Below are 24,442 nucleotides of genomic sequence, written 5' to 3' on the forward strand. Positions count from 1 at the left end.
AGGGCACCCTTGTGCACATATTTACTCTTCACAGAATGTAATGTGCTTATAGTCAGTGAGGCTAAATTGGTAGGATCTGAGAATAGTATCTTGGGCTTCCAAAATATATGACAGCTAGCTTAATTTGAATTTATATTTTTGGTAATTACTTAGGAGACTCAAATTATAACTGTATCTGCATTTTCTCAAGGAACTGGCCTTTTCTATTAAAGAGATTAAGAGACTTGGGCCTGGAAATGAAGGAAATACAGTAGTTTATGTTTGAGTGAATCACTGTGCAAAAAAATGCAAAATGTTAACATTGGGAAAGCCTTTTGTCACTCATCCTTATCAAGCATTCCAGGGAAATGAAACCAATGCATGCTGGCAAAAAAGAATGAGGCCATAGTTACTTAACTACTATATGCACCACATCATAGGGCTGTAAGAAAGACAAAAGTAGTTTGTAAGACTCTCCACCTCAAAAAATCTTTATCTGTGCTGTATATTTTCTTTAGTCCTCTGTAGCTCCAACTTCCACCATTCTCTCCCCAACTCTGTTCCCTGGATGGTTGCTGTTCTGGAACAAGTCAGTGGGGTCCTCTGCCCTCTAGCTTTCAGTTGGTTGTGGTCAATGGTGAACATCAGCAGAAGATCAGATGAAGGGAGGAGAGGAAAGTCTGGATATTTACTCCCCTAGCTCTCATCCTGTGGGGCTCATCAGAGACTGGCTACCTCTCTTCAATGAAGGTCAAGGCTCTTAGGAAGGAGCTTTTTTCATGTATCTGTTTCTTTTTTTGGGTTCAAGTAACTGCTCCCCCTTTTTGGAATCTGTAGGCCTAGGGAGGGTAACAGATCCCACTTTTACCAGCCTCATGATATTGAACTATCCTTTGTAGTCCCAGGTCCTTTGCACACCATTTCAGTAGTTCCTTTATCAAGCACTCTTCTGGGTAGCCTATCTGAATGTGCCACATCTTTCCTGTTGGAATCTGACCGACGCAGTAATCTGATGAACCATTAACGATTTAAGGTACTATATGATAAGTGCCACATAAATCTTATAGACAGTTACATATTTTGCTGAACAAGCTGAGAGTAAAGAGAAATCTCCAAGGCTTTGGGATCCTCAGGGAAATTGTCCAGAAGAAGGTAGATTTGACGAGCAGTAAAAAATGACTATCATCAAGGAGATACAAATAGCAAGGGAACAAGGACAAAATGTATTCAAGGGATGGTGGTAACACAAACCAAGTCCAGCTCAGATCAGACTGCATGGACATCTGAACAAAGACACAAGAACCTTATGACGTTAATATTGAGAAAACATCTTATGTGAAACTGCTCCCATTCTGAGGAATTTCTCTCCCACTCAAGAAAATAAGGGTGAAGACTAGTGAAGATGACATTATTAGGGTAACTGTGGATGTGCGCCAACATCAGTACTTAATATTAGCAACAGCCTGCTTGCTCCATAACTATGGCAGCATGTTATGGCTGAGAGCCTTGGCTGTGTGCAACTGAACACTAAGTTGAAGTTTGCACTTTAGTATGCTTAAGAATCAGCTTTGATAGAGGGTTTTAACTTGTTAAACTGTGCATTCTTGGGTCCTACATAAAAGAAATTTTAATTCAGTAATTCTGTGAAGGGATCTGACCAATCCACACTTTTTTAACAAGGCATGTACCTGACTCTGATAGAAATCTTCTAGGGAGAAACATGCTTGTGGACAATAATTGGCATTAAAAACTTTCAACCCAAAGAAAAAATTAATGACAGTGGTCTTTTAGGAAGGTTAATCTGGCCACAGGATACAAGATAGACTGGGTGTGGGGAGAATCAGGACAAGGAAGGTGGAAGAGTGTGGATTCTAAAAGTCCAAATAAGTGGACATGAGTACCTGGCATGAAAAGGCTAGGAAGAAAGGAAATGAAGAGAAGAGACAGATATGAACAAAGCGAAGAATGAGCAGGACTCTTATTCCCCTCTCCTATTTTCTATAAAAAAACAGAAAGTGGTTGAAGTGATGTATGGGTTTTGAAGCTGGATTAGAAAAGGCAATCAGGGGGCACTTGGGTGGCTCAGTGCTTGAGTGTCTGCCTTTGGCTCAGGGTGTGATCCTGGGGTCCTGGGATCAAGTCCCACATCGGGCTCTCTGAGGGGAGCCTGCTTCTCTCCTCTGCCTGTGTCTCTGCCTCTCTCTGTGTCTCTTATGAATAAGTAAATAAAATCTTAAAAAAGAAAAGAAAAGGCAATTGGGTTTCCTTCTGGCTCTCTTGGGTGACGTGTCTATGGAGCTCTGAGCTGCTGGGAAACCCAGTCACCCTGAGACCTTCAGATGGTGACACAGGAAGAGATGCCTGAGGAACTCCAGCTGTTCCCATCCCAGCTGTTTTTGAATCTTCCCAAACCAAGCATCGGACAAGTGAGTAAAGAAGTCTACCTCCAACCACTATTTAAATACAATGTCATGAGCGATCTTGAGTCAAAACCAGCCAGCTGAGCAGTTCTTGATTTCCCGATCCATGGAAAGCATATGAAACTAAAAATACTGTTGTTTTAAGCCAATAAGTACATTTTGGATGATTTGTTATATAGCAACAGTATCTAGTTTACAGGGCAAAGTCAAAGATGACTCTGATTTTATCTTTCTGTGAAATTTGGAACTTGTCTTTTCTCTTTATAGAGGGTGGTTATAAAAACCTCAGCAGCCTTCTTATCTAGATGGGTCTTGTAGTCACCGCTCATCAAAATAAAAATAAGTAATCATCTAGTAATATATTCTCCATTTCAAATCTAATTATTAAATAATTAGAAGCAAACTTCTAAGTCATTAGTTCCAGGGGAAAACAACATTTCCTTTAATATTTTGCACAAAAGTGCCAATGCTTAGAAAAAATTTGTGTAATTAAAATTAAATCGCTCCCCCTTAGGAGCAAATCAAATTTGTCCCCCTTAGGAACAGCAAATCAAATTATGTCTGTCAAATCAATTCACTATGCAAGGAGGATGACAGTCCTCTGAGGATGTGTTTTCTTTTATCTCTAAGTGTTTTGTTTTGTTTTTTAAACCTCTATTTATCTGGTTGAGAATGTTTCATATATCCAGTTTCATTCATTCTACCTCAGAACTTAACTATTTTTAGGCTCATTTTAGATGGCAAAGTTGAGGTTAAATTATAGATCCTAGAGGAAATCACCACCAGAAAAGAAAAAAATGCAAATAGTTATATATACCTGCGCTCCAGCAGGTCTCACTCTCTTTGATCTCACAATGCATGACTTCAAAAGGGCTGTGTGCACTCATGGGCCCTAACCCTCAGAAGCACAAAATTCCCACACTCAAGAAGCCTGAAGCAGAGTACTTGGGTGGTTCAGTGGTTGAGCGTCTGCCTTTGGCTCAGGTCATGATCCCAAGGTCCTGGGATTGAGTCCTGTATCGAGCTCCCTGCATGGAGCCTGCTTTTCCCTCTGCCCAGATCTCTGCCTCTCTCTGTGTCTTTCATGAATAAATACATAAATTCTTTAAAAATTTAAAAAATTTTAAAAGCCTGAAGGAATGCAAATGAGTAAGAGTGGCGTGACTAAAGGGATAATCTTGGGTCCATTGCTTCATTTAAAATAAACACTACCAAGCATGGTAAGGTGCCTTGCATTGGGGGAATTTTAAAGTCCCTTTTCCATTACCTCCCCGACCTGACCACTCTACTACAACCTGAGTAAAAATGCTTAGTGCCCACTCTCACTAAGCATCAGTACACCAACCATGATGGTCATACTTCAAAACCACAAATAACACACCCCAGAAAACAAACCATGGTAGACTGCTGATTTAAACAAGTTTAAATTTGCGTTGAACGATTACTTAACTTACTCCCCAGATGACCTCTGAGTGTTACAAATCAAGACATATTTCATCCCCTCAAGGATGATTCTTTTAGTAGGCTGTGGGCACTCAAGCAGGATGGCTCAAGATGATGTACTGAAGTGCAGGAAGAAATACTAGCTCTTCTGTTTAATTTTTTTTTTTAATTTGAGAAGTAAGGGAAACAAGCTTCATAAATAATTTTTTTTTAATTTTTTAATTTATTTATGACAGTCACAGAGAGAGAGAGAGAGAGAGAGAGAGAGAGAGAGGCAGAGACATAGGCAGAGGGAGAAGCAGGCTCCATGCACCAGGAGCCCGATGTGGGATTCGATCCCGGGTCTCCAGGATCGTGCCCTGAGCCAAAGGCAGGCGCCAAACCGCTGCGCCACCCAGGGATCCCAATAGTTAATATTTAGACTGACAGGGTGGCCCTACTGTGTCAGGCAGTCATGTCACCTATAGGATAGGGTGTACATATCTTTGTGAGGTTTTTTTGTCTGTGTGATAAACCAATAATTAAAATCAGACACGGCTGAGACAAGGGGAGGACAAGTGGGACTGTACAGTAGGGACTCCGGCACCCGGTAAGGTCCAGGCTGGTGCTGAGACAGTGAGAGACCAGCAGTGGTGGGAGTGGGGGATGGCCATGAACCAGTCACCACCTACACTGTCTAATGGCAGCAGTGCCACTCAGGTGTGTCTGCATGAACTGGGAGCTGCTAAATCACTACTGTTGGAAAACAAGGCAGAAATTTGCTTTTTTCACATGAAATCTCCTAATTTTAGAATTTAGTACATTTAAAAAAAAATTGTCTGGGGATGCCTGGGTGGCTTAGCAGTTGAGCGTCTGTGTTCAGCTGAGGGCGTGATCCCAGGGTTCTGGGATTGAGTCCCACATCGGGTTTCCTGCATGGAACTTGCTTCTCCCTCTGCCTGTGTCTCTGCCTCTCTCTCTGCGTCTCTCATGAATAAATAAATAAAATCTTAAAAAAAATTGTCTGATGCCCACAGTCAGTTTGCGTTTGTGACCTCAAGGTTACAGAGAGCTCGTGATCTAGAATATCTGTATTCCTCCTTGGGAATCCTAGCTCTGTCTGCCTGCTGGTGGCCTTAGGCAAGTTACTTAACTTGTCAGAGCTTCAGTTTCCTAATGTGTAAAGTGGAAATAACAACAGCTAAGGTTGGGGAATAAAGGGATAACACTATAAAAATAAATTATAAAATATGTATATTCAAGTACACATTTCTAGGAACAATATACTTTGCTTGCACCGAAAGCAAAATAAAAAATATAGGAACAATGGAAAAATCAGGGTGACTGAACACCAAATGGTATCAATAAATACAATAGAAAGCAAATGTCTCGATCTTTGGGACATTTGGGTCACAGAAGCATATATACATGCTCCTGTGCATATATTCTTGGAAGAAAACCAACCAGCACTTTCATCGAAGAAATTCTGCACAGCTGCATGGGTCCCCAACAAATCACTCCCCACGTGGGAGGAATTTTGCTGAAACACATGAAGTCAAGATGTGTGCTGAGAACACCACTACTAATCAGTGCACTTCCCAGTGCTTCTGCCCCACAGTGTGAACGTCCCAGGACTCTAGCTGACAGCTAGCTTTCCAAAGTGGTTCTAGCCATTTTTAGCAGGAGAAAAATTTCTTTCAACAGAGTTTTACCTGGAACCTCAGAACAGGAAATAAAAGGAGAGCTGTTCTGGGCTGCCTTAACCCCTCAAGGTGGCCTCTGAGGGCTCTATCAATCAATTTGAGGGTCCTTTTACCTTCAGAGCTTCTGGCAAACAGGAAAAGAGAGCTAGTGAGGGCCCTTCCGCTCCACACATCTATGGAATATTTATCCTCAACAAGTCTAAAAATAATAACCGCTTCCTTTCGTTAAGCGGTCACTATGAGCCACGCATGGTGCTGAGAACTATAGGTACATAACCATATTTAATCTTCACAGTGATTCCGTGTGGTCTTATTATCCTCATTCTTCAAAGGAAAACACTGAGGCCTCAAGAGGGTTGGTAAATCAGCCAAAAGCACATAATAAGTGAGAGTCAAACCCCACTGTGGTGTGTTGACATTATAACCAACTCCACTGATTTAGATGAGGATCTGAGAGAGTGAACTCAAGATCCCTTTTGAAGCAGTCACTTTTAAGTCTTTCCCTTTTCTGGGTATTCATGATGCTAATATTTGTTTTCCACTTCAAATCAACAAACTCTTACTAGCACCCAATGTAGTAAAGAATGCTGTGAAGGTGGCAGGGCAGGTGCGGGGGTCATGAGAGTGGGGGTGGTGGGAAAGTATCAAGAATGGAAGTACGTTTACAGCATGAGCCAGACAGCTCTGCCCTAAGGACAGAACAGAAGCCTCTAGAGGGGGAAACAGGCAGACACACTTACTAACACAAGTAAAAATTCCACAAAGATCACTTGAGAATTGGTTAGAAAAAAAGTAGCTTATTTGTAATAGCAGCAACCCAGGATCAAAACCAACAAAAGCGTACAAGACTTTTTCATGGAAAACTATAAACCTTGACTTACTGAAGAAAATAAACCAGGACCTGAGTAAATGAAATGATAGGGCAATGTTCATGGATGGTAAGATGTAAGTTCTCTGAAGATTAATCTATATATAATATGATCTATATTGAAATTTAAATAAAATCTCAACAGTTTTTTTATGTGTCTGACAAACTGATTCTAAAATTCATAAAGAAGAGTAAATATATAGGCATAGCCAATTTAGAAAAGAAGAAGGAGAAGAGATTGTTTTTCAGGCATCAGGATAGAACTTAGAGTTCTTTGACTGGAACCATGATATTGATGCAGAAAAATATAAACAGACAAAGCAGACTCATGTCTATTTAGGAATAAGGCATTTCAATGAGGAACATATGTACTAGGCAACAAATAATCTTTGGACCACTGGATACATTTTTCATTTCCACTTAAAACATACCATAACATTTCTATCACTATCTTATAGTATGCACAACAATTAATGCAGACAGAAAAAAATAACTGAACCCTCAAAATAAAATTAAAAATACATAGAAAAATATAGAATATTTTCATGAGACTGCAGGGAATATTTTCTTTAGATCTAAGTAAAAGTAAGTAAAAGATCTAAAAGTAAAAAAAAAAAACAACTGATAATTTACCATGTTAAAATTTAAAACTTCTGTAAGACAAAAGACAGGACATGATCCTGTATATTTCTGTCTTAATTTAGAAAAATATAAATGGAAATAAATATAATCAAAATACATAGCAAAAAATTAATCCCTAGAATGTCCAAATCAATAATAAAACTCAATCCACTAGAAAAAAAGGTGCCAAGGTTATATTTGGCAATTCTCAAAAAAGAAGATACAAATAGCCAATAAACACATTTAAGAAACATTTCAGTTTACTAGGGATTTAGAGAATATAAAATAAAATTGCAATGCCAAAACATTTCTAATTCATCAGATAACTAAAATAAAAAGATTTGAAATCGATTTAGTAGTATTAGTAGAAATATTGGTGAGTTGTGGAGAAATGGGAAAAAAGTAATCATGAATTTATGGGACCACTTTTTAATATTATATTTTTAAAAATCTAAAATATAGACTTAAAACCACACACACACACACACACACACACACACACACTCCTTGCATGTTAGAAAATTCATTTCTAGAAATATTCCTGAGAGATCTTCTTGACATATGCAACCGGAGATGTGTTCAAGGATGTTAGTCATAGTATTGTTAGTTAAAACAGAAATTTTAAAACAACTTGATCTCCTGCTAATATGTTATATTTATAGAATGTAACATTATGAAGCAGTTATAAGAATGAGTTAAGTTTATTTGTATGAACACAGAGCTCAAAAACAGAATGCACAGTGGAAAGAAAAAACAACTTAAGGGATGATATAAATAGCTCTGAGGAAATAGCTGGAGCAGGTCACTGTGAGAAATAGGAAGTAGTCCAGCATGTAGAATGCAGAGGTAGATACACAAAATTGGAAAATTAGCTGGAGCCTGATAGTTGAATATACTGTTAATTACTGTCAGATTTTTTATTTAAATAGATTTTGTGTAGACTTTCCTTCTCCATTTTCAAAAATAGCACCTTTGAGTTCTTACTGGTTTCAACTTTACTGTTTGCAATAAATCCTCAGTACAGAAATCTAGTACAGAGGTCATCCCATGACCAATGAAATTCTACAACCTTTAAAAAACACTTTGCTTAGGTTTTCACCTTCGACTCTGGGCTATCTAGCAAAATCTTGGCCATGCAGTACATTTGCTTGGAGGTGGAAAGATCTTAGACTTCCCAGTTTTACCCATCTTGATTCCTTTGCCCTCACTAATCTGTTATTTTTCAACAATCAGGTGGAAGGTGAGAAGAAATTTTTTGGATGGTAAAGAACTACTACCAAAGGAGGAGACCCCGGCAATGGCAGGCGGAGGGCTGGGAGAGCTCAGCTGTTAGGCTGAGAAGTAAGGGCGGGAAAGAAAGCATGCTGCTCCTGGTGGAAAGTGCTGGTTGTCTCTCAAAATCTGTTTTCCCAACTTCAATAATAACAGTTCTGTAGCCAGGTCCATGCCTGAACACGTGACTCCATTGTCCAATGGCCCTTGAAGTTAGGATGTAGCTAGGGGACTTCAGTTCTCATCAATGGACTGTGAAGACTAATGTGTGCACCTTGGGGTCTGCGACTAAAGGTGAGCATGTGCCTTCTGCACTTTTGTCCCTTTCCAACCAGCTGGAAGCTGGCCACAGGGCACGGCATGGCTGACCTCGCTTTCACTGTGCAAATGTCAAACATGTCCCAGGGCTTGGTTCTCCAACTGTGCTCTTGAGACCCCTGGAGATTGCAGAGACCCTTTCAGGGGGGCTGCAGGTCAAAACTATTTTTATACTAACAGATTGCATGCCTTATTCACTCATCCTCTCACAAGTGCACGATGGAGTTTTCTAGTGGCTACATGAAGTGTGATCTCACAGCAGCTGGAATGCAAGAACAGACATAAGAATCCAGCTGTTTTTTTACTAAGTTAGAAATTAAGGGGCTTTGCAAAATGTAATGTTTCTCTTACCACCATTTCTGTTGTTATTGTTCTGGAAAATATGGTTACTTTTCACAAAACTGTGTTATGTTAACCTGCATGGATTGATTGTTTTTATTTTATTTTATTTTATTTTATTTTATTTTATTTTATTTTATTTTATTTATTATGACTTAATAAGTATTTTTATATTTCTGTTTCAATTTCTCATACAATGAGTATCAATAGATATAGCCCATGTAATAAAAGTTTTTTGAGGTCTTTAATAATGTTTAAAAGTGTAAAAGGGTCTTGGGACCAAAAAAACTTGAGAACCATTGCCCTAGGAGCTAGAGGAACAATGACCTGTATCTCTGAAGGATGGTGAGGGATGAAGGTTCTCTGCTCTCATTCACCGTGCAGCTGTTACATACGAGAGAAATAACCTGTGTTATGTCACAGCATCCTGGATTTACTCTAAATAATACAGACAATAGTCATATAAGTGGGGCACTACTATATCAAACAGTAAAGTGTGTGGCATTGGTTTGCTTGGGCAGTAAAAGCAAGAAATTTTAGGCTGAAAAATTAATGACACTTGATATACCATTGCAAAATATTTGGTACAGCTATTACCTGTGATAACTTGGAATGTAGACTGTGTTCCCATGGGGCCCACAGGTAGAGAAGAAATGACCAGAAAGGGCTAGAGTGATCACATATGTTGTTCTCTATTGCCTTGAGTAACATACAAAAAGAAATAGATAAACCTTTGGAAGAATTGGCCAAATTGCAAACAGATAAAGAGAAAAGAAGTGTCCAGTAACTTTAGACTTATCCAGCAGAAAAATCAATTGCCTCTATATCTCCAAAGAGAAGGCAAGGCTATTGTTGCTCCAAGGACTCCTGTTAATTAACACCCTCCCCAGCTTTAAAAAAAAAAAAAAGGGACTTGGCCCTGAGGCGAAACCCAGATTAAGGATGTTACCTACTGTTTTCTATGGCTTCAAGGTAACTACCATCAAAATGAGAAAACAAAGAAACAAAGTAGCTTAATAACTATATTTAGAAAAGAACTTTGGGTGTAGTTACCGCACATGGAACTAACTGGAAGCAAAGAGAGCAGATGCTTACCAAATTTTTGTGGAAATAGTACCAAAGTAACCAAAAACCCAGCCAGAAAAAGCTTGTTTTTGTTTTCGTTTTTTTTCAAATTAAGAATAGCTCCCAAAGAAGGCATAGTCTCCAACACAACACTTCGATGTGGTCATGCAGGATAATGGACAAGAAGAACTTTTCAGAAGGTCAAGGGCTTCAGAAGACAATAAAGAACCAGGAGTTGAACGGACTGACCCAGGAAATCACTCTACTGCTGGGAAAAGGATTTGTTATTTGTTATGGTTCAGTGACCACCACATACATTGCCCAAATTCCCTTTTTCGAATAAGAGCCTTTATTTCCCTTGTCTGGGTCTTGTTCCTCCACTGTGTATTGGTGGCAGGGAGGGAAGACAACCTGATGTTCAGTTTGTAGGTGGCTGAAGAGTCTAATCTGGATTTAATTATACATCAAGTAGAGACTCTTGACTTTTGATCTAGATGACTGGACTCCAGTTGTTTTCCTTGGGGAGTGAATGAGTACAATCTCCGTGAGGGAAGAAGGGAGCATGCCGACATTTGGATGGCCAGGGAGGCAAACTAGGGTAGAAACTGCGAGTTAGTTCTCTGATGCTTCCATAGTAACAGGACTGTAGGCAGGCACGTGGCCACCTCGCTGGATTATACTTCCCAGCCTGCCTCACAATTTTGACATGACTAAAATCCTTAACAATGCCATGTGAGCAGAAATGACAGCTGCCACTATCCAGATCTGGGACGTCAGACCTTCAGATGTTCATGTTCTGTTTCCCTTACATGCCACCTGGAAACATACGTGTTGGAAGCTCTGCTTCAACCATACAGATGATGAGAGTGTCCCAGGAAATGGCAAAACAACAATCTGGAAAAAATCAGGGCCCCTAAATGACCTCAGGGAGAAAAGCTGTCTCATCAATCACCCCGGTCACATTGATCCTATTCCCTAATAGAAAAAAAAAACAACAACAACTTCATTGTCCTATAAGACACTTGACTGTTAGGTCTTTTTGTTACAATGACAAGACCATCACTAGTACATGGCCGATAGCAGAAATCCGTCTCTTCTTACACCCTGGACCTGTGTGGACGTCCTGGGGAAAATTTCTGCATGCAGGTATATATGTATCCACAGGACACACAAAAAGACTGGTTAAAGAAAAAACCTTGAGGAGTTGTGGTATAGTGAAAAAATATATTTAGTCATTGTCTCTGACTCCTGGCGCAGAGCTCCTAAAACCTTCAGAATTTCCTGAGTCATAGGAGTGTCTTTTGTTGTTCATAATGAACACCTTCTGACCATACCTGAGTCAAAGCTAATGAAATAACTCATGCAGGGCCCCAAATAGTGTCAGGATGGGAGTTTGTATTTGCTCTCTCAGAGAGAGATTAGAAGGTGGGAACTTCTGGCCCTACCCCCTGGTCTGCAGGACGATGGTAGATGGTTACAGATTGAGTTAGAAAAACTCAGCAGAAAAAAAAAAAAAAAAAGAAAGAAAGAAAAACTCAGCAGTGAAGTTTGGGGAGCTTTTGGGTCGGTGAACATGCCAAAGTGCTGGGAGGGTGGTGCACCCAGAGAGAACATGGAAGTTCTGTATCCCCACCCCCACACCATGCCTTACACATCTCCTCTATTTGGCTGTCCCTGAGTAGCACCTTTGTAATAATCCCCTAAATGTAAGTAAAGCATTTTCCTGAGTTCTGTGGGTCATTCTAGCAAATTATCAAAACTGATAAGGGTGTCTTGGGAACCCTAGAATTTATGGGTGATTGGACAGAAGCATAAGGGGCCCCTGGAACTCGTGACTGACCGCTCAAGTGGGGATGGTCTTGTGGGACTGAGCCCTTAACCTGTAGGGTCCATACTAACTTTGCTATTCAGTGTCAGAGTTGAATTCAATGATCAGATTTCTTGTTTGCATTGAGGATCAGAGAACTGGAATGGAAAACCCTCATGCATCTGGTGTCAGAAATGGTACCAGAAAAATAGATACATGAGAGCATAAGCCTACGTAGGGTCTGGAGTTATCAGGGCTGACCTTACCACTTTGCTTTAAATAGACACTTCAGCTGTGCCTCTGCACCCTCTGACCTCTGGTGGCTCGGCAATGGTGACATCAACCTCAGCACAACTGTTCTGCTCGAAGTGGCCAAGAATCTCTAAGCTGTTACAATACCAACCTAAGATGTTAAACCAGGACTTTTCTAGCCTCAGAAAAATGGCTAAGAACAGAAAATGCAAAAAACTGCATAATCTACACAGAGATACTAGAGCATCATATACAGAACTTGCTAACAGGTGTCCCCAGCCGGTATTATGACCCTTGGCCCATCACTCGTGTCCAGGTTATATAAGAGAAGGTGGAAATGGGTCAGGTATCCAGAGAGTTGCTGGAGAGTTATACGTTTCCCGCCCCACCATAAGCCACCTGAGAAGAATTTCAGGAGTCTGAGACATCACTTCGGGTTTCTGCAGCTGAACCAGGTCCAAGCAGACTATATGTGAAACTGAATGAAAAACTGAAGTTTTTATTTTATATTGGACTTTTTTTTTAATTAAAAAAATTTCTCCCAGCTTTATTGAGATACAATTGCGGACTAAGCTTTTAATACTGGGAAGTGAGACTATCTGTTAATATTTTAAAGATTTGTTTATTTCTTATTTTGGAGAGGGGGGAAGTGGGAGAGGGAGAGAGAAAGAATCTCAAGCAGACTCTCCGCTAAGCACCGAGCATTACACGGGGCTCCATTCCACGACCCTGAGATCATGACCTGAGCTCAGGTCAAGAGCCAGATGCTTAAGTGACCGAGACACTGGACGCCCCTAGCTGTTGATATTTTAAAGTGACCAGGAAAGCCATGAGATCTGCCTGAGTTATTATTCAGGGGAGAAGAGGGAGACTCACAGTACGTTGGAAAGGCAACAGAGAAAAAAATCAAGAAGCTCATGCAGCGTGCGCCCACCAAATGCATGTCACTCAGTACACAGTGTGGACTGGGTTTGAGTGGGAATGCCTGCGCTGGCTATCAGGCTTCTGCCAATAGCCAAGAATCACATAGCACGGCTGCGATAGCACCCACTTTCAATAGCGACCCAGATGACACAATAGCAACAACAAAAAATTGATTTTTCTAGTTTTTCTCTCATCAAGGCCAGAGCAATTAGAACCAAGCCCTCGAGCTGAGAAAGCACCGGAGGTTCTGGATTACTGTGGGAGAGGAAGACCTGAGGGGAGGAGACAGACACCCCAGCACAACAGGTGCACCCAGAGAGTCAATCTGAACAAAGAGAGGCTTTCAGAAGCCGTCTTCTGGCCTTGAACCGCCTAACTCCAGACTTCTTTTACACGACACATAAATTTACCTCTTATTTGACTTTGTTCTCTCTGATATAATATCTGTAATATGCTAAAAGCTTATTTAAATAAGAAAAAGATAAACAGGTCCATAGAAATATAAGCAAAGGAAAGCAGGTAATTCACATAAGAAATACAAATAGCAGGGATCCCTGGTTGGCGCAGCGGTTTGGCGCCTGCCTTTGGCCCAGGGCGCGATCCTGGAGACCCGGGATCGAATCCCACATCGGGCTCCCGGTGCATGGAGCCTGCTTGTGTCTCTGCCTCTCTCTCTCTCTCTCTCTGTGACTATCATAAATAAATAAAAATTAAAAAAAAAAAGAAATACAAATAGCAAAGTATCTGAAGGCATATCTAACTTAGTTTCTTGTTAAATGCACATTTAAGAGATGAAATACTGTTTTTTACTGCTCAGGTTGGCAAAAATCTTAAATATGAATTATATCCATTTGGAAAGAATCTGGATAAATACACTCATTCAGTATTGATGGGACTATAACTTGGACAAGTCTTTCTGGGGGACCATTTGGAAATAGCTATGAAAATTAAAAAGGCACTTGCATATAAGCATGCAGACGTGTGCATGCGTGGCTGTGTGTGTGTTCAATGTATAGAAAATGGCCCAGAAGGATGTATAACAAGCTTAACAGTGTTTCTGTTTCTCAGAAGAAGAGGGCAGTGGAACGGAATAAGGGTATTTGCAGACTTTCATTTTTTACACTGGATTAAAATTTTTATGACCACATTGCTGTTTTTGTAATTAAAATTTTTACAGGAAAAACCACTCACCCTGATTTTCAAAGATTAAATAGATATACAAAATATTTTAATTGATTCATTTTCCCTTAAAAATATATGTATTAGGTGCTGAGCATACAGAGCCTACTGAAATTTGAGTGAAGTTTGGCAACCTGAACCCTACTTTGTTATAGGTTTGTTTGTTAGTATTTTACACCCCAGTTAAGGGGGCTTCCTAATTTGGTTACAATATAAGTGCAGGGTGATGTTTTCTATGGCTGGGCAGTATAGAGCAGGCTTGTTTTAAGTAATTAAAGATGAAAAACATAATCTTAAAGTGTTTTGAAATAAAATTTAGAGAGGTTTGCCTTTTTAAGTAAAAATAACAAATTCTCTTATTAGTCCTTTTTTTTTCTATTTTGACAGAGACATTCTCCAATTTTTAGGCACACAGGCCAAGGAAATGACCTTTTGACAACCCATACTGATGTACTTTCCTGCTTTCAGACCAGAATTTTTTCAGAATAACAGTAAGTCTTCCAAGAAACCTTTTTTTTTTTTTTAATCTCAAAGTTTTAAGCAAAAACAGGTCATTTAAAATATAGAGACATTCTTACTTGGTCCTCAAAAGATAGAGCCTGGGCAACATCTCTTGGGAAGCCATCAATAACAATGCCCTCTTCATCAGGTATTTGCATCAATTTCTGTTTTATCTCTGTAATTGTTGTTTCCTTTTGTAAAGAAAAAAAAGAAAGTCGAGAAACCACAGTTAGACTGACACAATTGGCATAAGAATCTTTTGCAGACTAGAAGCAAATAACACAGCAGTACCTGTGGGGCCAATTCTCCAGTTGTAATTATTTTGGCAATAAGACTCCATTTCCTATTGCTGCTGGTACTGTGGATCTTCTTTCTTAATAATTCTCCCACCGAAATGTATTGGAATCCATAACGTTCTGCAATTTTCAAACTTTGAGTACCCTTTCCACTTCCTGGACCACCTGTCATTTAAAACAGGCAAAATTGTGACCTTCCGATAACAACAAGAAACCCCTTTTTACACAGCTACTACCTCTAGCTTGAGATACAGTCTAGATCGCCACTGTCAGGGAAGCCAACTTTACACCTGTGCCATTCTCGGCTCTACCTCTGAATGCAGAGCAAGTACAGACTTAGCCAAGGAAAAGATAGAATTACGATCAATTTTATTAGATGAAAGAGACATTTTTTCCTTTACCTATTTTAGTAAATAACTAACTTAGAAAATTGGAAGAAAAAAAAAAGAAAATTGGACAATGCAGTTGAAAGAAACTGTGTCTTGTTCTTCTGTGTAAAACCTAATTGCGTTTTCCCTGTGATCAAAGAAAAATCTATGGGCCACAAGAGACAATGATCAAAATAATAGAAATGTGTTCCATGCCAACAAAGAGCTACCGTGCAATTTGGTGAAATGCAACAATTATTCTTAAACTCAGAGGGACATCAATATTGACACAGGTTATTTAAATCTTTTTTTTTTTTTAACTCCGTTCACAGGTCTACTTGCCTCATCTCCTTTCAATTTCAAAGAAGTTTTATGCCACGAATACAGAGTGAATGGAATAGGTGCTTAAAGCAGAACAAATTCATAGAGCTCAAGATAATTTCAATTTTGTGATACATTCGTATGAAGTAATCAACATTTCGCAACCTTACTCAACACTAATCGTTGGTAATTACCATTTATTTTTTAGAAGCTTATGTCCTAAAATAATTATAAAATCTATGCCTCAGATTTTATTTCCAATCATATTAGATTTAATTTATATTTCTAAACAACCTAGACTAATTTGAATCTAAAGTCTGAACAAATTTCTAAATAAAGCAATAGCAATCAGCCCTGTCTGATTTTGATTTGTTACTCCTTATTTTTTCTTTTTAAAGACTCTATTCATATGAGAGAGACCATGAGCAGGAGCAGGGGGAAGGGGAGGGTCAAAGGGAGAGAGAGAGGGACCAGCCGACTCCCCGCAGGGCAGGGAACCCAATGATTCAGGGCTCGAACCCAGGACCCCAAGGCTCATGACTCAAGCTGAAGTCAGATGCTTAACCAACTGAGAGACCCAGGAGCCCTGATTTGTGACTTCTTAGTAATTACCAAGATGAAATTTATGCTTAAGCATAAATTATTGACTGTAGACAAAATATTTTTAAAGGTTGATGTCTAATAAGTAATGAAATGTTTTGGTAATATTCACTGAAAATATTTATGATTTATTAAGCAATATTGAAAATAAAAATTCAATAGAAAAGTGAGTTGGTGTTCTCCCTACTATTTCAATATATCAGATATGGGAGGGAGTACAATTCAGTTTTATATATAATTATCAATTATTTTTTGCAAATAATATAAGTAAAAAAGACAGGTGTTTTGCTTATTTTTTCTAAAAAGAGTTCTGAATGGGTAGACTTAGTTGGCCATGCCTTATTTCCTTTTTAAAAATGTTCAAATGCAGGGGTGCTGGGGTGGCTGAGTCAGTTAAGTGTACTGTTGATTTTGACTCAGGTCATGATCTCAGGGTCCTGCGATCAAGTCCCATGTCAGGCGCGCTGCTCAGCGAGGAGTCTGCTTCTCCCTCTCCCTCTGCTCACTCTGCTGTGTGTGTGTGTGTGTGTGTGTGTGTGCTTGTGTGTCTTAAATAGATAAGCAAATCTTTAAAAAATAAATAAAATATAAAAATTTCAAAGTTCAGAATTCTAAGATCAACTAATGAGAATCACTTCTTAACCCCAATACCAAATAATAAACCTGATAACATGTGGCTTTCACCTTTTTTACTGCTTTATTAAACTTAGGATAGGAATTTGTTTACATTTTTAACCATTTTCTTTCTAAGAAACTCTAAATCCTATCCTATTAGATTTAACATTATCAACTACTACTTGATTAAATTCATTACTTTGCAAATCAAAAGTAAGTTTTGGCTCTAAATAGCTGCTTCTGGCTTATTAACCTATAATGCAGTTCATGGGTTGGCTTGAAGTAAAAAATTACATGAATATCCCCATCAAATTTAAGAAGATTTGATCCTTGAAGAATGAAAGTTATCTTTCATAAACTATATTGACACATTTTATCTCACAAACTATCAAACTTCATTTATAAGAGATTATAAATCCCACTGAATTAAAAAAAATCAAGCATGCTAAGAAAGTTATAGCACACAAATTTTTTTTGTCAACTAATAGAAGCAAATAGCAGACAACACAAACATATGATTAGCACAATTAAGGAGGAATAGTATTAATTTATTACATGGGTTTGATGAACAAATTGGTTTCACATTTTCTCTCTGAAACCAAAGTGAGCTTAATTTGGTTCCATTTATTTATCTCTAATACTTAAAAATATTAGGATCCATCTAACTCTTAGATTTTATAATTATATTAATATAAGAGATATTCATGTCTGTGACAAGATGCCTAGCTTTAAAAAAATTCTGCATCGCCACAAAGGAAATTTTATTTGAATGTAATACCATGTGGGTATCTGTACCTCTTCCATTCCTTTTTTACCTGATACCAATAAACATTTGTAAGGTTCGGGTACAATTATAATTCCTCAAAAGTCATTAAATTGCCCCAATTCTCTCAGATAACCTAAGGTTCGGTTTTTCCTTTCTTCTCATATCTCAATGCTCTAAAATCTAAAAGTTATTTACACTCATTGGTTCTGCATTATTCTTGGAATACATACAATTTTATAGTGTGTAAGTCTAAAACCAGAATCACACTCTTGGGAAGCCAACTGATTTTACTGAGTAAGAAAGAACTGTGGAGTTCTTTTTTGAAGCATTTGTATTTTCTCCAAAGACCTTAGTTTATTGAAATATTTTAGACATTTTCATATAAAATTCACAATGCACAAAAAATTCATATATGTGTTTTACAGAAGAGCATTTTGGTATTCCGCCTTTTTCATGGACAATCACACCTCCATTTGTTCATCCTATTAATAATTACCAACATTTGAGAACAGAAATATGAAAGAATATTTCATCCCAAAACGGCGAAATAATTTCTTCACCTGTAGCTCTATGTTTTAATAAAGCATTTCTTCATCTTCTAAGTAATAATCTCTAACTTTAAAAACATTTTAAGATTTTGTTTATTCACAAGAGACACAGAGGGAGAGGCAGACATAGGCAGAGGGAGAGGCAGGCTCCCTGTGGGCACCCTGATGCGGGATTTGATCCCAGGACCCTGGGATCATGACCTGAGCCGAAGGCAGATGCTCAAACACTGAGCCACCCAGGTGCCCCGAATCTCAAACTTTTAAGTGTGCACACACACACACACACACTTTTCAAGAACAGAGATTTACGGCATAATGGTGGCTACCATATGCCATAAGAATAATGACTTTTAGAAAGCCAGTTGTTATATTTTCTACCTACGATACTACCTTAATTCAGTGCCAAATATCTTTGCAATTTCATTTTCATTACACTGAGAGATGGACCAATGTCACTTCTTCTAGTCTGGTGAACTTAAATTCTTGTTACAGCTTGGTGTGTTGATTTGCCTGCCTTTCTGCCAGTTGCCGTCATCAGTGCATCTCCCAGAAACAGTACTTCTTTGCATGGGGGCTGCATGCAATCTGCCCTCTGTTAACATTACTGACGAGAAGAGCCCTGAACACGTCACACTCGATTTTCACTTTTGGTTATCTCTGTGAAAGCTGAGTCAAACTGGAACGTGAGACAATGACAACATACTGCATGTTCACAGGTCTCCTCATTGATTTTTACAGATTTTGAGGAAGTTGGAAGTTGCGAGAATGGTCAACAATGCGTTTTGCCAAAAGACTTCCAACATTTTCCATATCCATTCCTCGTGAATTGAAATCAGACTGGTATTTCATACACATTCATAGTAAGCAATGTTAAAGATCAACTGTTATTCTTATTTTGACTAATACTCAGATGTTATGTGATGTATAAAACACTATTCTATGGGATTTGCTTGTCTTAAACACCAAACTTTTAGATTTTAAGTGCCAGTTTGCCATACAGAAGACTCATTTATGAGTCTTTACCAACATATTATCATAATTATTATTCTTACCCTCTAAAGTTAATAGTGAATAAAAATTCATTTTGTTGAATTAGAAAGGAAAAAGACACATCATGTTTAGAAAACTTCAAATGGGAGGCAGCTGGGTGGCTCAGTGGTTAAGTATCTGCCTTTGGCTCAGGTCATGATCCTAGAATCCTGGGAGAGAGCCCCACACACATCAGGCTCCCTCTCCCTCTGCCTGCTGCTCCCCCTGCTTGGTCTCGCACGCTCTCTCTCTGTGTGTCAAATAAATAATAAAATCTTAAAAAAAAAAAAAGAAAGAAAGAAAACTTCTAATGGATTCAGTTTCTATGTTAAAAATTAAACAGATAAAACCAGAGGACAATAAATCTTGAAGAAATTAATACTTTCAATTCATGATAGAGAATTTCTAGGACATTGTAATGAGATTCTATAAAAGTGCAATAGGCATTATATAATTATAACAATTCTGTTTTATTGAAAATTATGCTAAAATATTTATATCTACTGTCTCTTGAGCTTTTGTTTCTATTGTTTGTCTTTACCCAACTTAGTATTTGCAAATACACATAATTAACATAATTTCTTGAAATGTAAATATACAAGCAAAGATAGCAAGACTATAAGAATTTTGCTTTCTGTCCTCATACCTATGACAAGAATGATTTTTGGTCGAGGTCTAGTGGGATCAAAAACCTCATACTCCTCAATTAACTCTGCAGTCTCAGAGAGGTCCGTATCACTTTCTATGGAGAATTGATGGATTGGAGGAGCCGATCATACCGCCGATATGGAAAGTTGGAATTTTCAGGCATTACTGCAAAAGAGTAAGATAACTTTGAAACGGGAAAAAAAAAAGCATAATAAAACATTTTTTGTACTTAGCCAATTAGTGGAGGGAATTTTTCAAACTAAATGAGTTTGATTTTTTTCAAGTGGAAGGAGACTCCATCCTGTAAGTGATCTGCAAACTTTTCCTTAATGGGCCATTTAGTATTTTGAACTTTGCACAGTCTCATACCCAACTTGGTCATGTAGCAGGAAAGTGGTCAGAGACAACATATAAACAATGGATGAGTTTGTGTTCTAACAAAACTTTATAAAAACAGATAAGGAGCCAGACTCAGTAGGTGGGTTATAATTTGCCAAACCCTGTTCTGAAGGAACCCGCTTAAGTACTGCTTAATCTTGTTTGGTAGTTTTTATATACCCTGATCTCTGCAAACAGTGCTCGCTGGAGTTGTATAATATACAACCTCACAATTCTCCCAACCTTACACAGCTGCTAATTCCCATGTTGTTCGAGGCTCAGCCTTGGTTCTTGTAGTTCATGGCTCCTTCTGTCCTCAACCCATGTGTCAGTATCCCAGGAGACAAAGAGAAGCCCTAACTACCCAACAGGCACTGCATAAAAGAAACAGGAGGCCACTTGGCTTTCCATGAGTGACTTGGCTATGGGGACTACTGGATTTTAGCATGTCATTGTGCTCATATCTCTTTCTGGGATATTGATAGGTAGAACTTCTCATGCTCTGTTGACACAATAGATGAGGTCATTGACTACTGACCCACTGGACTCGCTTCAGTTCCAAGAAAGGAGTAGAGTCGTCTGCAATAATAGTGGATATTCTTTAGAAAACTATGGGAAGGGTTTATGATAGGAAAGGCACTGACAACAGTATCCTGGTCTGCCTTGAAATCAAATGGCTTCCCCTAACACAGGGCAAAACTCAAGGCATTATCCTCAATTATTTTCTTCCCTTAGTCTTCACATTTATTGCCATAGATTTTATATCCAAAACATATCCCAAATACCCAAACTTTTCTCCAACTGCACTATCACTACTCTTGCCCAAGTCACCAGCATTTACCTGGACAACTTTAACAGACTCTTTACTGATCTGCCTGCTTCCAATCTTGTCCCCACAATCCACTGCCCGAAATGCTCTGCTTGTCTTTCACACTTCAGCTCACATGAAACCTCCTATAAGAGGACTTCACTGACTTTTTAATCTCGAGTAGTCACCTAATTTCAAGGATATCACTCTAAGTCACTCTACAAAGCATCTACTACTTCACAATTTGAAAGGTCTCCATTCACTGTCCTCTCCCATTAGAATGTTCAGTTCCATGAAGCAGGGACCTTACTTATCTGGAACTGTATCCTTGGGATTTAGAACTATGGTTGGCACGTAGTGTCCAATAAATATTTGTTGAATTGGTAACAGAGAACAGATGGTTTCCCATAGAGAAAAACCAGAAGATGGGTAGGCAGGTGTGGCTATAGGGTGGAGGGACTTAACCACCAGAGTAAAGGGTTTAGCATTAACCTGGTAGAAAGTCAGCAGAGAAGTTTTTTGGCGGGGAGAGGGGTAAAGTAGGAACATAATTAAATATGAAATATGTTTTTTAGGAAGATAAATCTGGTGGTGGTTAGAAGGGATTTGATTTGGGAGATGGGGGGGCAGAAAGAATAGCGGCTAGGAGTCAGGTACTGTAATGCACAGGTGAGAAATGAGGGCTTCAGTTAAGAGGGGTAGCACAGGAAATGGACATGAGTGGTGAGATACGAAGAACACTGGTTAGGATTGGGATCTGTGATATGAAAGGAGGTGACATTACAAAAACAATTACCAGGTTTCAAGTTTAAATAAATAAGGAACACACTGCATTTCATATAGTTTCCTGCCTTCTCTCTTCTGCTCCAGAAATGGTGGGCTTCTGTTATTACTATCTATACCATAGCCTCTTCCTCAATGTCAGGAACCCCTGTTCTCTATTCCCTGGTATATACTCAAACTCTTCCATCCTTCTCTAGCTAACACCCACTTAGCTTTCTGTCTCCAAGCACTAGCATATCACTTCTTCCAGGAAGCCTACCTTGAACCCCAGCCTACCTTGGTTCCACTCCCCTGTTTATATGGTTGATCCTATAGCATACGGTATTTCCTAGAGCACCAACTGGGCTTTTAATTATATATATATATTTTTTTTTTCACGACCAATGTTTTTTATTCTATCATCAAAATGATTGCCAATTTCATTATTTTTGTTTCAACAATTATTCCTGATTAACATCATCTTACACAAATTCTTTAAAAATAACCTCAGCATTATAGTCTATACCAAACTGTTATGTATATATATGTATCATATATATATATATGATACATATATTTTGTACCTGTATAGGGTGTCCACTCTCTACACTCCTATAGTATTTCCAAAGCATTTCTTTTAATATTTTATTTTTAACTGAAGTATAATTAACATAGTGTTATATTAATTTCAGGTGTACAATGTAATGACTCAATAATTCTATACACTTCTCAGTGCCCAACAAGGTAACTTATGCTTAATCTCCTTTGTCTACTTCACTCGTTCCTCCCCCCTCCCAATCTCCCCTCTGGCAACCCTCAGTTTATTTTCTGTATTTAGGATTCTGGTTTTTTGTTTGTTTGCTCATTTGCTTTGTTTTAAATCCGACATGTGAATGAGATCATATAGTATTTGTCTTTCTCTAACTGACTTATTTTATTTAGCATAATATTCTCTACAGCACTCCATGAAGGCAGGTACCATGTTTGTTCTTTGTCACTGGCTATATCCTCAGTCTTAAAAGAATGACAAATAGCAGTGTTCAATAAATTGTTATTATAATGCTCAACTGACTCATAGACTGACTTCATCAAAATAAGGAAAGAAAGGAGTGCTGGTTTTGAAGCAAATATGCTATGATTGCTTTTTAAACATGTTGAGTATACGATGACAGAACAGAAGCTTTATGGACATTTGGAGCTATGGGATTAGACCCCTTATCTGCAACTATTTGTTCAATTGTATACATATGACAGAAAAATATGGATGCTTATCTCACATTGATAGTAAAATCCTTTCAGTCAATAATTTATCCTTGCTTTTTATCATATTTTTATGTATGAAATGATGTATAAAAGTAATTTGCCTAAATGATTAAAATGTTTTAATTCACAGAATAATTTTTCATGATAATTACATATTAGCATAGCTATGCCAGTATTTCAGCAAAATATGTATGAATCACTTTTTATTTCTAAAAATAATCATGATGCTTTAAGTTACTGGGAAGTTATCAGTTTTCTTTAATTTAATAATCTATTCCATAAATTATAGCTAAAAGTTACAAAGCACAAGTAAAGCATATCATAAAATGTTATTTTTACAGAAAAGTCAATTTAAAAACCATTTTCCATCTTTCAGCATGTAATAAGACAGTCATCATTGTATATTGAATGGTTCTATTCGTACATAGATTAATTAGAAGACCTCTGAGAAGGAATTCTGGTAAAGTATTAGTAGACATGGAATGGAGATTCTAAAATTAACAAACAGTTTTAATTCTAATGACAGTTAGACCTACATTTTCCATTCCTGTTTTAGCTTATCCTGCTAAATCAGGAGTTCCAAACTGGTCATTTGTAGGCCCAATATAGCCCCAGAGATGTGTTTTGTTCAGCTCAGTGTGTTTCTAAAATTTGTACATGACTGCCTTTAGACAATGACTGTTCTCTCTAATTTGACCGCAGTCCCCACTGTTGTCTATTATATACTTGGCCTGCCTGGCTTCTGTGTATAATCAAGCCAAGTAATAGTATGAAATGGAAGCATTTGGATTTTATTTTGTTGCAAAAGTCACTTTTCATACCCACTCTGACAGCAGCTTTTGGGCTAAGGTAATATCATATCCTCTTAGATTTAAACTTAAAAATGTAAAAATATTTTAGACGAGATTCATTAATACCTAAGGTTTGTTAGTGCCTTAAGGTCTAGAAAGTATTCCCCATACTAATCTCACTTGATTTAACAAGGGCATGGTATTTGTATTTAACCCCGAGCCAGATTCTAACGGTATGACAACACCCAGGGAAGTAAGTTAGCCATTTGGGGAAGGTACATGAACTCTTCAAGCCCATGAAGACATCATTTGGTTCACCAAAGCAGAAATTGACTGAGTCTCAGAGGTAACTGGCACTTGAGCATTCAGGCCTGTATCAACTAGTGATGATTCCCACATGGATAGGGAAGGATTCTACTCTCCAGAGATGCTTCTGAGAAAATGTTGGTTCTGCTTATCCTTTCTGCTTGTGTTTCTTAAAAATTAACACACCATGACTTTTCTCCATGCTGCATTCAAAAAAAATCTAAGTGGGGCATACTAATTAAACTGAAGTTTATGTCTCTCTTTATTTGGTAC

At 38.3% G+C, this 24,442-nt stretch overlaps 1 protein-coding gene across 1 annotated transcript in view; it reads right to left on the reverse strand.

The window, feature by feature from the left end:
• The window catches only part of AK5 (adenylate kinase 5), a 237,889-nt gene that overhangs the window by 207,898 nt on the left and 5,549 nt on the right, over positions 1 to 24,442 (reverse strand). The window contains 4 exon segments of the mRNA XM_025417943.3: positions 14,748 to 14,861; positions 14,962 to 15,131; positions 19,860 to 19,982; positions 19,985 to 20,026. Of these exon segments, the coding sequence (XP_025273728.2) occupies positions 14,748 to 14,861; positions 14,962 to 15,131; positions 19,860 to 19,982; positions 19,985 to 20,026 (449 nt within the window).

The sequence above is a fragment of the Canis lupus genome, chromosome 6, assembly GCF_003254725.2.
Source record: "Canis lupus dingo isolate Sandy chromosome 6, ASM325472v2, whole genome shotgun sequence".
NCBI lineage: Eukaryota > Metazoa > Chordata > Mammalia > Carnivora > Canidae > Canis > Canis lupus.